Below are 14,061 nucleotides of genomic sequence, written 5' to 3' on the forward strand. Positions count from 1 at the left end.
TGCCCTTCCAGCTGATCTTCCGTACTGTCACCAGAATTATCTTTCCATAATTCACATAGTCTCTATTCCTTGCCTAAGTTCTTTTTTTTTTTTGCGGTACGCGGGCCTCTCACTGTTGTGGCCTCTCCCGTTGCGGAGCACAGGCTCAGCGGCCATGGCTCACGGGCCCAGCCGCTCCGCGGCATGTGGGATCCTCCCGGACCGGGGCACGAACCTGCGTCCCCTGCATCGGCAGGCGGACTCTCAACCACTGCGCCACCAGGGAAGCCCCTTGCCTAAGTTCTTTAATGGCTATCCTTCCTGATAAAATCCAAAATGTGTAGCCTGGCATAGAAAACCACTGCCGTCTTGCCCCATAGTCCAGCCTGTTGTTGAACACATCAGCCTCTTTTATATTCTCATGCCTTTTATATAGGCTTCTAATCCTGACAGACTCCCACTCCAAAAGACATAGCCCAAATATGTGAAGAGTTCCCCATCAGTCAAGAGTTTATGTTTCCATAGAACGTTGTGATTACTGCCTATACTACCACATATCACATCGTGTTATAATTGTTTGTTTATACATTTATACATTCAGTGAGTATTTATTGACTTTCTACTATATGTTAGGCAGAGTGCTAAGTGTTGGGGCCCAACAGTGAATATGGTCCCTGACCACATGGAACTTACACTGGGAAGTTGCATTACTTACACCAGGAAAGAAACCCCCTAAAAAAGAAAAATGAGAAATGGTGTAAGATCAGGCTGGAAACATAGGCCCTGGTCAGTTTATGTAGAGACTCCTGGTAAAGAGTTTGGAATTTAGTAGAATTCCACTAGGAAGTCAGTGTAAGATTGTAAGTAAGGAAAGACACGGTTCCTTGTATATTTTATGGAAATTATTTTTGCTTCTAGATAGAGTGGGTTGCGAAGGGGAACGAGTAGAAGTAGAAAGCTAATTTGGAAATTATCAAAGCTAATTTGAAAGCTGATAGCTAAAGGGAATGCTATTAGAGATAAAGATGAGAGCGACAGTAGATTGATTAAGATTTATTTTGGATATAAGACATGATGATGGATTAGGTAGGTAGGTGACAGCAGTGAGGAAAGGGAAGAACCAAGGATGGCTCTTAGGTTTCTGATTTAATAACTTAGTGACGGACACTACTTTTCAGTGAGGTGAAGAGGGCCTAGAGTAGGGTGGGGCAAGTTTTTTTTGGGGGAAAAATTACCAACCATTTTGTTTTACGCATGCAAAATTTGAAATCTGGGGCATCTAGGTGGGGAAATCAGATAGGCAGTTAGATACGCTTGGAGGAGAGGTCCAAGTCTGGAGATGTTGCAAATGTGAGAGTCATTAGTGTAAAGAGGGTCTTGAATTCATGACTGTTGATAAGATCACCTGGAGAGAGATGTGGACCTAGAAGAGAAAATGTCCCAACATTTAGAGGTCAAGCAAAAGAGGAAGAACCGCAAAGGGAGCTGGGTTATTACTCTAGTAGAAAGCCAGATTTTTTGGTGGATTCCAGTGGGAAAGCAGAACCTGGGAGAATTTTCTGGAGGAAGGAGTGGGTGATTGCAGAATGCTACTGGGCATTGAATAAGCCAAGGGCAGAGAGGTTTCCAGTGGACTGGCACCGTGAAGGGCACAGATGACCTTGACCAGAGCAGTTCACGTTTTCTGATTGGGAGAGGCAGACTGCCGTGGCTGTAGGATGAACTCAGATGTGAGAATGTGGATGTGGTATGTGTAGAAAACTAAGTAGAGAAGTTTAGCTATGACGGGTATGAGGAATTTCAGGGAACTTCTGTTTGGTACTCAGAATGGGAGATATTAAAGTATATGACTGTAACAAGGGGAGTGATCTAGTAGAAAGAGATTGTTGCTGGAGACATTGGTAATAAACCAGCAATATCCTTGGGAAGGTAAGAGGGGTACAAGACACATCTGACCTTCCTTCTACCCTGGACGCTGCTTGAGCAAAGGCCAAATTTGTTTCTTAATCTTAAGTCCCTAGCCCTTGGCACATAGTAGATAGTCGCCGAGGTTTTGGATGAGCACATCCATTTTGTGCTTCCTCTGTGCCTAGTACATTGTTGGGAGAGGTGCCCTGGGAGTGTATAGAGCTTACAAGATGGTAGCTCTGCCCTCAAACCGTGGACTCTTGAGCTGAAAGTGATTGGGTGTAAGTGGGCGGTGAGTGAGTGGAGGCTGGCTGTGTAGAGGAGATCTACCTGGAAAGGATGGAGAGAATTTATAGGAAAGGGTAGGGAAAGGAGAGGCAGTTCAAATGAATATACCAGCATGGAAGACGGTATAGATTATAATCTAGAAAATGACTGGGCAGAGAATTTAAATAAACATACTTGACTTTCATTTCGCTTTCTTACCCAACATGCACAGTTAGCTTGTCCAAATAAACTCTTAATATTTTGTGACTTGCATGTTCTGCCTTTACTCATGAAGTTCCTTAGATTGTATTACATGAAGTTGGCCCGGAAAATGTATAATTCTATTGGTGTTGGTTATTGTGACTAGAGAGAGTGGAAGGAGAAGGTAATCATACCCTTTCTTCTACGTTCCTAGTAGTCAACGCTGTCAGGAAGGGAAATAGATCCTTTACGTAAACAATATAGAACACGCAAAACAAAACAGGTCCCCGGTAACGTCATACGACCTGCTCATAGTAAGTCGGAGAATATGATACTGTATTTGGAATTCTCAAGCCTTGTTTGAGTCATTTGTCCCATCAAATGTATTACCTGAGCCCGTCGTGGGGCCCTTGGGTCCTTAGCCCTCACCTCCTTCCTTACCCAGGTAGAGCCTGATCATCGGGGAAAAGGTACCAGAAACTGGGTGAATCAGGAGGACAAACACAGCCAGGGCCTCAGTTAACAGAATACTTTCTTGAATAACCTAAGGTTGGCTGTATATATTATAAATGAAATGATAACCTGCCAGGACCTGAATTTCTGGTTTTAAATATAATTTTGAAATAACATCCATGATCAAAATCAAATATATAAAAATAGTATATATCTCTATAAAATATAACCAATCCTCTTGACTACAGTCAAGAGAATGCTGGTAGGAAAAAAAAAATGAAGAATTTTAATTAAAATTAAGTTTTTACACCTAGAATCTTCACCTCCCTGCTACAGGTATGTGTTAGGATGTTTCTCTCTCCCTCTTTCCCTCTCTTCCCTCACAGAGTGCCGTTTCCCTGCCGCCCCCGCCCCATTAAATAAGGAAAGTTTATTTTAAAATATAGAGAAAATGTAAAGATTCAAGAAGAAAATTTAAATTTAAAAATCAGATCACCATTTGCATTGTTTTGTCAACGTTCTCATCTTTGCTGTGTGATAGTCACTATCACTGGAGGCCTCATCTCTAAGGCAGTGATATTGGGAGGAAACTAGGGAAATATTTGTAGCCTAAGTGTTGTTAATCTGTTTCACAGAGATGTCTGTAATGGCAGTTCCCTTCAGGAAGCTGTTTTGTGTTACGGCCTTTTGCTTTTCTAATACCAAGAACCCTGGCTGTTCTCCAAAACCAAGCTAGATTTTTTTTTATATTAAATTAAATCATTAGGGCGAGTTAGAACTAATGTAGAAAATGTTTACTAGAGAACATAGATGAGTGAAATGTTCCCTGCCATCTAAGAGTTTCTTGTCTAAAGGTAGTGTAGGAAAGTTCCACAGATAATGTCATGAAGAGAGTGAAATAGCCTCAGATTGCAGAGAAGGGAATGTTCCATGTAACTTGGGATGTCAAGAAAATAATGTTTGATTTGTGTCTGTTTTCCTCTTTGTTTTGAGAGGTGGGCTTTTGTTGGGGGTGAGCTCCAGGGAGAGTTCTGTGGGGGAAATGGCAGAGGTTGGAGGCTGGAGGCAGAGGCGAGGGCAGGTGCAGCTGTAACTTAACTTGCCTTAGGAGGACAGCAGGCAGCCTAAAGCAGTTAGAATTGGGAGCCTGCAGATATCACTGTGAGACAAAGGTAAGGCACACCTGGAGAGGCCCTGAATAAAAGCCTCTGGGATAGGCAGTAGGGAGCTAGTGAAGGCTTTTGAACGTTAGAATGAAATGACAGCTACACTTAAGGGAGAATCAGTCTTGTAGCACTGATTTATGAACCTGGGGGAAGAGAGCCTCCAGGTGGAACTAGAAGGTGTCAGATTGTCTGGTTACTTTAGGGGGCGAGACTCTTGGCAAGTTAATGCACTTCTCAGTGCCTCAGTGTCCTCCTCTGTAAAATGGGAATAATGATACTCATGCAGTTTTGTGAGGATTAAATTAACTCGTGCTGACTGCTTAACAAGTGCTCCACAAGTCTTAAGCTGTATAGCCCGTTGCTGTTCTTACCCAGAGGCCCTGGAATGAAAGCCTCCACTGTTGGAAAGGAAATGGGTGACATCCGTAGGGGATTTATTTGATGTTTATGATTTATTATTATTATATGTTTCTATGTAAGTTGGTTGCATTTCTCTAATTTGATTCTTTGTTGTTAAATGTGGCTCATAATACCTTTTTAGGTGACAGAACAGTAACCTTCTAACATGATTTTCTTCTAGGCTTTCATCATATTGGATTATTCTTTCACGTATGTGACAATTTGAAAGTTGGCTGGGTATTAGTGTCGGTATGTTAGGACAGTGCGTCTTTACTACGATGATAAAAATGGAATTGCAAATCCCTTTTCAAGTCGAAAGCCGGTTAAGTATGAAAAGGTGAGGTTATTATAAGTGAAGAGAAGTGGGAAAATAGAAGTTTATGGTTAAACAACAGAAAGGTGCTTTACAGGCTGTGGCAGTTTCTATATTTCTCTAAAGCAGTAGGTAGCACTGTGTGGTGTGGTTTACGTCAGTAAAACGTGTCCTCTTCTGGCGACAACTGCCGTATGGTATAGGATGAGCACTGGAATTGAATTTTTGATAAACCAATTAATTTACCTGGATTAAAATAATTTGCAGATTTTTTTCCCACGTCAACAATTTAAGCATGAGATTTGCATAGAGAGCGGGCATGCTTGTCACCGAGTTCACTGTTCTTACCACATACAACTATTTTCTGAGTCTTGTGTAAATTAAATGCACGTAATGGAAATGTAGTTGGTTCAGCTGTATAGTGCCGCCTGTTAGTGAGAGGCAGGATGTACGTATCTGTTCGCTAGGATTTTGGTTTACCTCTTAGGGCACTTATTCTGACAGCAACTCCTTTGTCTGTCTGTGTCTGACACACACGCGCTCTTTGTGTGTGTGTGTGTGTGAGCAGGTGCCCTGTGGCGCATACACAGATGGCTCTTCGCTGTTATTTAGCTACAGGCAGAACTCACGTGGGGTAGATTTTTCTTTTCCTCATTGTCTCTGTCTAGTGTTAGAAAACATAAGAAACAGTTGCCGCCTTCTGGAAGTTTAGTTCTTATGACTTTACCTCTTATGTAAATAAATGCACTTGTTTCATGATACTCCTTTAGTTCCTGATACCTAATTTTTTTTTCCTTCCTGAAAAAAGAAAGATGAAAACTGTTACAGAAGGGGAGCTGCTTGGAGAAGCTCAGACTGATACTTTTGAAGGGTGGTTTGAAGTTTAGGGAAAATGCCAGGTGTAACCACCTCACAGCAGGGCCCTGTTCACGTGGATGTCTACACTGGCTGCTTCCCTCTCCAGATGATTTCCTCCTACTTCTGAGTGTGACTGTCCAGTGCTGTTTTTGGAGTAAAATTAGGCTCTGGTTTCTGCACCTGCCATAAGGATTAGTTTATTCCTCCCTATAATCCTAGACAGCCACCTTCCTATTCTTAATCCTACCAGCTTCCTGCCTTATTTTCTGTCTGTTTTGGACTAGCTCAACTTCATCCTGTGTGTTATTGAAACAACATGCCCTACAGTTCAGCTGAAATAAAGCAAGAATTTTAGCAGAGAAATGTGATCTCAGATGAAGTCAGACATAAATCCAGCTTGGTGTGTCCAAGGTTTAGTTAATTCATCTGTGGAAATGCATCTGCTTCCAACCACTCTGCTCCTTCTTTACATAATATCCGGCTTCGCTGTCTTGTAGCCAGAAAATAATGCCACTGCGATACCAGAATGATGGTATTGAACTGTGATGAACCATTCCGAATTGCGGGATTCTGTAATGTCACTTTCATGATGAACATCTTCTTTAACCCACAGTTGTCCCCAAATTAAGCACTTTTAGAATAATGAGAGTTAATCATATGTGTGTTCAGGTAAAACAGAAAAATCATGTTGCATTTGTAGATGTCATGCATTTACACAAGAATTTGAAGGGATCACTGATAATTGACATCAATTGGTAATACCTGCTTATGCTTCAGTCATAAAAATTACAAAGAAGTAGGAGTATTTTTCAATGCTAGCGGAATGCTTGTATTTAAATGCTTGGGTATGTATTTGAAGTTTTTTCTAGGAGTAGAACAGGCCAACCAGGCAACTTGTCAGCAGGCTCTGGCACATTTTATCTGGAATATTCATCCAATCAGAAAGTGGAAATAATTGGGACCATTCTCTTCCAGTACAATACAAGGTGATGGAAATTCATGAGGATAAGCATTATACACATAGCCAAAGTGCTTTAAATCATTAAAGAAAGATTAAAATGATGTTCAGTGTGACTTACTATGTTTATTTCACCACTTTGCACCCAGGGCCTGTCATGGTCCTGGGTGATTTCGACCTGCCAGCAGCCTTCCTCACAGCCCGTGACCCCTCCACCCCGCTTTACCCTTGATGGTCACACCCTACACCTTGTCATCTCCTGGAACGGCTTCTCCTGGGGTGAAATCATCATTTAGTCATCTCTCTCGGACCACAGCCTCTAGTCTTTCACTTTCTCTCCCTTGGCGGTACCCATACTTGGACTTCTGGGGGGCCTCCAGGCCATGGATCCCTTGGCTTTCCCCTTGTTTCCATCTCCTTCCTGCCTTCCCTTCCTTTCCTGACCGCCAAGCCCCATGGTGTCCATCACTTCAGTGGGGCCCTGTCAGTATCCCCCACTCCTTCTGTCCCCACTGTTTTTCTGGCTCGCCTGCCTGGAAAGCCTGCATCCGTGCAGCAAGCCAACTGCCCTTTCTCCACACACATTTGGGCTGCTGGGAGCTGTAGGAGAAGATCACACAGCTGTTCAGCTTGGTACCACCAACAATTCATGACGTTCACTCTCACTGGGCTCTTAACGGCCCCGGAAGTTCTTTTTAATTTCTCAAGCTATTTTATCTCTTTATTTCCCAAGTTTGCCCCAGGCTTATCCCCCACCCCTGTAGCAGTTTGTTTGCAGTGCTGTCTGATCATCTTATACTCCCTGTGTAGCCTTTCTGTGCCTCCTCATTGCCCTGAGAATAAAATCCCAACCCCTTCCTTTGACCTCTGAGGCTCACTGTGACCTGGTTCCCACTTAGCTCCTAGATTCCTGTTTTCCCCTCCCTATCACACGTTATTTGCTAACTGATTTGAACTGTGTTCAGTCTCTGGAAAGCACAGGCTCCCTAGGAGTTGTAGTCCAGGGGAAGAGATAGTAAAAGGAACAGCTCTTCCAATATGAAATGCCCAGTTTCTTGATGGACATTTGTACTATTTGTACTATGGAAGGACAGAAGAGGAGGTTTGTACTTTAATTCCTTGAAAATTAGTAATTTATATTTAGTGTACACATAATCTAATAAATTATTATTAGATAAATTAGATAATTTATTGAGTGGAACACACCATTTTCTAACTATTCTAATAAAATCTAATGTTGTGAAAGAACTAAACATGGAGAATATTTATGTTGTGAGATACCTTTAGCTTACAAATGGGCGTTAAATAAAGGGCTTTATTATTAAGTTCCTATAGCTCTCCAGCTCCTAGTACTCAAAAAATGGAATTATATTTACCAAAATTGAAGTGATACCCATCTTTTTTTTTTTTTTTTTGGCTGCGTCGGGTCTTAGTTGCGGCACGTGGGATCTTTGCTGAGGCATGCGGGATCTTTTGTTGCAGTGCCTGGGCTTCTCTCTAGTTGTGGTGTGCGGGTTCCAGAGCACATGGGCTCTGTAGTTTGCGGCACGCGGGCTCTCTAGTTGAGGTGTGTGAGCTCAGTAGTTGCGGCGCGCAGGCTTAGTTGCCCCGCGGCATGTGGGATCTTAGTTCCCTGACCAGGGATGGAAGCCGCATCCCCTGCACTGGAAGACGGATTCTTTACCACTGGACCACCAGGGAAGTCCCGAAACCCATGTTTGTTTAAAAAAAAAAATGGTGTATCACAAATTTCTGAGTGCATTTCAGAAAACTTGATTTTTGAAATGTATCGTTGTTTTTGTTGATCTTACAGGAGAATCATGAAAAAGGTCTGCATGGAGCCATCTGAGCGACTGGCCAGTCTCCAGGCTCTGTGGGACAGCCAGACTGTGGCCGAGCAGGGCCCCTGTGGTGAGCATGCATTTTAAAACCGAAAAATAAATGGCTGGATGGCCGCCGTTTTGCCAGGAAGCTAAGTCTATTCCTAGTGTGCTACCGTAAAGGTACAATTACTTTTAAGGTGTAATTAGCACCGCACAGACTTTAGATTGGTGGACAAACATCCTATATTTAAGCTATATTGCATCCTGCTATGTACTTACTGTAGAACAGGGGGGAGAATCTTTGCTGTTTTCCCAAAAGGAGAGAATAATCAGCACTGTCAACATCGGCCATATTTAAGCTTTTAAATTTTAACTTAAAAAACATTTAGTTGAAAACCTGTCACATTTCTATTGTATAATTCAGGTGGATTTTCTCAGATGTATGCCTGTGTGTGTGACTGGCTTGGATTTTCATACAGGGAAGAAGTACAATGGGTAAGTGTATCTGTACGCATGCACACACACACTTTCTCACACACACACCTGGAGAATATTCCAGTATTTGACTGGCTTATTTTGCTCTGTCTCTCTTTTTCCCCCCACCATTCATTGCTTGCTTAACATCTTCCTTCCTCAGATTACATAAAAATCTGCCTGTGTCATTGTCTGATTCTCTTTGCATCTCTCTTGCTTCCCTGATCCTCTACGGGGACTGTTTATATGACTGAATTATGTTTCAAATAGGATGTGGATACAATTTATCTGACACAAGACACCAGGGAATTGAATTTACAAGACTTCAGTCATCTTGACCACAGGTAAGCTTCTTTCTTTCCTTTCTTTCACTTCTGATTTTGCTTTCAGAGCTGCCCTTGTCTGTCGGTACTTATAAGTGTACATTATCTCCAGAGAATCCTTTTTTTATAAGGGGAATCAGGAGAGCCTAAGAATCTCTAGATTTTGCCTTTTAAGTAAGAGTTTCCAGTGTGTTTATCACTACGACTGGTTTGGGATGGGGGTGCATGAGTGTACCTCAAGTCCGGGATTTACACTTATAAACTGTGGAAACAATTTAATTCTTAGGTTCTTATGCCAGCCCACAAATCTATTTAATCTACCCTGTATATAAAATACAGTACTATTTTGCCTAATTGCCATTTAGAACATTTTTCTATAAGGGAACTTTATGCTAAAATCCTAACAAATGACTTTTCAATTCCTTTATTGGGACTGGCTAGGGTTTATGTGCATATATTGGTGGAAATCAGTTTGCCAATATCTACCTTACGATAGTGGTAATAAAACACTGAAGCCTGTTACAAGTTATGTGAGAGACTTGTAGGTTTTAAGATGTCGACTTTACTATATGTAGGGCTGTGGCTTGTGTGATCAGGCCCCGGAGAAGAAACTTCATTCCGTTCCCCTTCTCTCTGTAAGAGCAGACCTAGCAAAGTGATTCTGATACCTGACAAAGCTGAGCCTTGCAACCCCCCTCTCACCCCACCCCCCTGCCCCTGGCAAGTCTCTGTGGTCATCTATCCCGGCCTATCTCCTTAACCCTGGAGATGCTGCTAATTATTTTAGGTGGGCAGATATGATAGCTCCATCGCAATGAATCCCAGCTTGAGAAATCTTTTCTCTCTGTTTGCAGTGCAGAGAGAGAAATCTGAGATTCCAGGTGTACCTTTCATGCCATTTGGACGATTGGAATTGTAGAGAGGATGGTTGCCTCTTTCTACCACCAGCATCTTGCCCCCAAAATACCATTTCAAATTATTTTTCCACTTACCTGGCAGGGAGTCCAAAATTGTAGCAGAGTCCCCAGAGAGTTCTGGCCACTGAATTGAACAAAGAAAAAGTGTGCTGGATGGATATGGCCTTTGTGCACAGCCTGGGTCTGCGGTGGATGGTGAAGCAGGCTCAGCTGTGTCTGTAGATGTGGCTAAAGCCTAAAGCCCCCAGTTCTCAAGCTCAGATTTGATTCCTTTTTGTGGAACAGGGAGTTTTGTCTTGCTTAGAGCCGTTCTCCCTCTTCCTATATTTGAGGGAATGTCATACTCCCGTTTAGGGAAGATGTTTCCTGTGTAGATCATGAAAAAGTGCACTGAGAAACATAAAGGGAAGATATTTTATTTTGTAAGTATTTTTCAATAAAAACAAAATTGTATGTAGAATAAGATAAGAGTAGGTAGGCCTACAGTATCCAGTCTCAATGTTTTGGGTCCCAGAATCTCTTTATAGTCTTAAAAATGGTTGCATTGTTCATGTGGGTTTTATCTTATGGTATTTATCATATTGGAAATTAAAACCAAAAAAAGTTTATTAAGTCCTTTAAAAATAATGTTAGTAAACCTATAACATGCTAATATAGATACCTTTTTTTTTTTTTTTTTTTTGTGGTACGCGGGCCTCTCACTGCTGTGGCCTCTCCCGTTGCGGAGCACAGGCTCCGGACGCGCAGACTCAGCGGCCATGGCTCACGGGCCCAGCTGCTCTGCGGCATGTGGGATCCTCCCGGACTGGGGCACGAACCTGAGTCCCCTGCATCGGCAGGCGGACTGTCAACCACTGCGCCACCAGGGAAGCCCTATATACCATTTTTATAAAAAATAACTATTTTCCAAAACAAAAATCAGTCAGCAAGAAAAGTGGCATCAGTTTACGTTTTTGGCAGATCACTTTGTTTTTTCTTTTATTTTTTTTAACAACTTTGTAATTGCTTTAAAATGGTGTGTCAGTTTCTGCTTTATAACAAAGTGAATCAGTTATATGTATACATATGTCCCCATATCTCTTCCCTCTTACATCTCCCTCCCTCCCACCCTCCCTATCCCACCCCTCTAGGTGGTCACAAAGCACCGAGCTGATCTCCCTGTGCTATGCGGCTGCTTCCCACTAGCTAGCTATTTTGGTAGTGTATATATGTCCATGCCACTCTCTCACTTTGTCCCAGCTTACCCTTCCTCCTCCCCATATCCTCAAGTCCACTCTCTAGTAGGTCTGCATCTTTATTCCCAACTTGCCACTAGGTTCTTCTGACCATTTTCTTTTTCCTTTTTTTTTTTTTTTTTTTAGATTCCATATATATGTGTTAGCACACGGTATTTGTTTTTCTCTTTCTGACTTACTTCACTCTGTATGACAGTCTCTAGGTTCATCCACCTCACTACAAATAACTCAGTTTCATTCCTTTTTATGGCTGGGTAATATTCCATTGTATATATGTGCCACATCTTCTTTATCCATTCATCTGTTGATGGACACTTAGGTTGCTTCCATGTCCTGGCTATTGTAAATAGAGCTGTAATGAACATTTTGGTACATGACTCTTTTTGAACGATGGTTTTCTCAGGGTATATGCCCAATAGTGGGATTGCTGGGTCATATGGTAGTTCTATTTGTAGTTTTTTAAGGAACCTCCATACTCTTCTCCGTAGTGGCTGTACCAATTCACATTCCCACCAGCAGTGCAAGAGTGTTTGCTTTTCTCCACACCCTCTCCAGCATTTATTGTTTCTAGATTTTTTGATGATGGCCATTCTGACCGGTGTGAGATGATATCTCATTGTAGTTTTGATTTGCATTTTTCTAATGATTAATGATGTTGAGCATTCTTTCATGTGTTTGTTGGCAGTCTGTGTATCTTCTTTGGAGAAATGTCTATTTAGGTTGTCTGCCCATTTTTGGATTGGGTTGTTTGTTTTTTTGTTATTGAGCTGCGTGAGCTGCTTGTAAATTTTGGAGATTAATCCTTTGTCAGTTGCTTCATTTGCAAATGTTTTCTCCCATTCTGAGGGTTGTCTTTTAATATTGTTTATGGTTTCCTTTGCTGTGCAAAAGCTTTTAAGTTTTATAGGTCCCATTTGTTTATTTTTGTGTTTATTTACGTTTCTCTAGGGGGTGGGTCAAAAAGGATCTTGCTGTGATTTATGTCACAGTGTTCTGCCTGTTGTTTTCCTCTAAGAGTTTGATAGTGTCTGGCCTTACATTTAGGTCTTTAATGCATTTTGAGTTTATTTTTGTGTATGGTATTAGGGAGTGTTCTAATTTCATTCTTTTACATGTAGCTGTCCAGTTTTCCCAGCACCACTTATTGAAGAGACTGTCTTTTCTCCACTGTATATTCTTGCCTCCTTTATCAAAGATAAGGTGACCATATGTTTGTGGGTTTATCTCTGGGCTTTCTATCCTGTTCCATTGATCTATCTTTCATTTTTGTGCCAGTACCATATTGTCTTGATTACTGTTGCTTTGTAGTGTAGTCTGAAGTCAGGGAGTCTGATTCCTCCAGCTCCGTTTTTCTTTCTCAAGATTGCTTTGGCTATTCGGGTCATTTGTGTTTCCATGCAAACTGAAATTTTTTGTTCTAGTTCTGTGAAAAATGCCATTGGTAGTTTGATAGGGATTGCATTGAATCTGTAGATTGCTTTGGGTAGTATAGTCATTTTCACAATGCTGATTCTTCCAGTCCAAGAACATGGTATATTTCTCCATCTATTTTTATCATCTTTAATTTCTTTCATCAGTGTCTTACAGTTTTCTGCATACAGGTCTTTTGTCTCCTTAGGTAGGTTTATTCCTAGATATTTTATTCTTTTTGTTGCAATGGTAAATGGGAGTGTTTTCTTACTTTCACTTTCAGATTTTTCATCATTAGTGTATAGGAATGCAAGAGATTACTGTGCATTAATTTTGTATCCTGCTACTTTACCAAATTCATTGATTAGCTCTAGTAGTTTTCTGGTAGCATCTTTAGAATTCTCTATGGATAGTATCATGTCATCTGCAGACAGTGACAGCTTTACTTCTTCTTTTCCAATTTGGATTCCTTTTCTTTCTTTTCTCTGATTCCTGTGGCTAAAACTTCCAAAACTCTGTTGAATAATAGTGGTGAGAATGGGCAACCTTGTCTTCTTCCTGATCTTAGTGGAAATGGTTTCAGTTTTTCACCACTGAGGACGATGTTGGCTGTGGGTTTGTCATATATGACCTTTATTATGTTGAGGAAAGTTCCCTCTATGCCTACTTTCTGGAGGGTTTTTATCATAAATGGGTGTTGAGTTTTGTCGAAAGCTTTCTCTGTATCTATTGAGATCATATGGTTTTTCTCCTTCAATTTGTTAATATTGTGTATCACGTTGATTGATTTGTGTATATTGAAGAATCCTTGCATTCCTGGGATAAACCCAACTTGATCATGGTGTATGATCCTTTGAATGTGCTGTTGGATTCTCTTTGCTAGTATTTTGTTGAAGATTTTTGCATCTATGTTCATCAGTGATATTGGCCTGTAGTTTTCTTTCTTTGTGACATCTTTGTCTGGTTTTGGTATCAGAGTGATGGTGGCCTCGTAGAATGAGTTTGGGAGTGTTCCTTCTTCTGCTATATTTTGGAAGAGTTTGAGAAGGATAGGTATTAGCTCTTCTCTGAATGTTTGATAGAATTTGCCTGTGAAGCCATCTGGTCCTGGGCTTTTGTTTGTTGGAAGATTTTTAATCACATTTTCAATTTCAGTGTTTGTGATTGGTCTGTTCATATTTTCTGTTTCTTTCTGGTTCAGTCTCGGAAGGTTGTGCATTTCTAAGAATTTGTCCATTTCTTCCCGGTTGTCCATTTTATTGGCATAGAGTTGCTTGTAGTAATGTCTCATGACCTTTTGTATTTCTGCAGTGTCAGTTGTTACTTCTCCTTTTTCATTTCTAATTCTGTTGATTTGAGTCTTCTCCCTTTTTTTCT

General features: G+C 41.2%; 1 protein-coding gene across 1 annotated transcript in view; it reads left to right on the forward strand.

The window, feature by feature from the left end:
- CARMIL1 (capping protein regulator and myosin 1 linker 1) overlaps positions 1-14,061 on the forward strand; it is a 321,444-nt gene that overhangs the window by 137,070 nt on the left and 170,313 nt on the right. The window contains exons 5-7 of the mRNA XM_060023517.2: positions 8,316-8,413; positions 8,750-8,820; positions 9,070-9,143. Coding sequence (XP_059879500.1) covers positions 8,316-8,413; positions 8,750-8,820; positions 9,070-9,143 — 243 coding nt within the window. The remainder of the gene's footprint in view (positions 1-8,315; positions 8,414-8,749; positions 8,821-9,069; positions 9,144-14,061) is intronic.

This window comes from Delphinus delphis, chromosome 10 (assembly GCF_949987515.2).
Source record: "Delphinus delphis chromosome 10, mDelDel1.2, whole genome shotgun sequence".
NCBI lineage: Eukaryota > Metazoa > Chordata > Mammalia > Artiodactyla > Delphinidae > Delphinus > Delphinus delphis.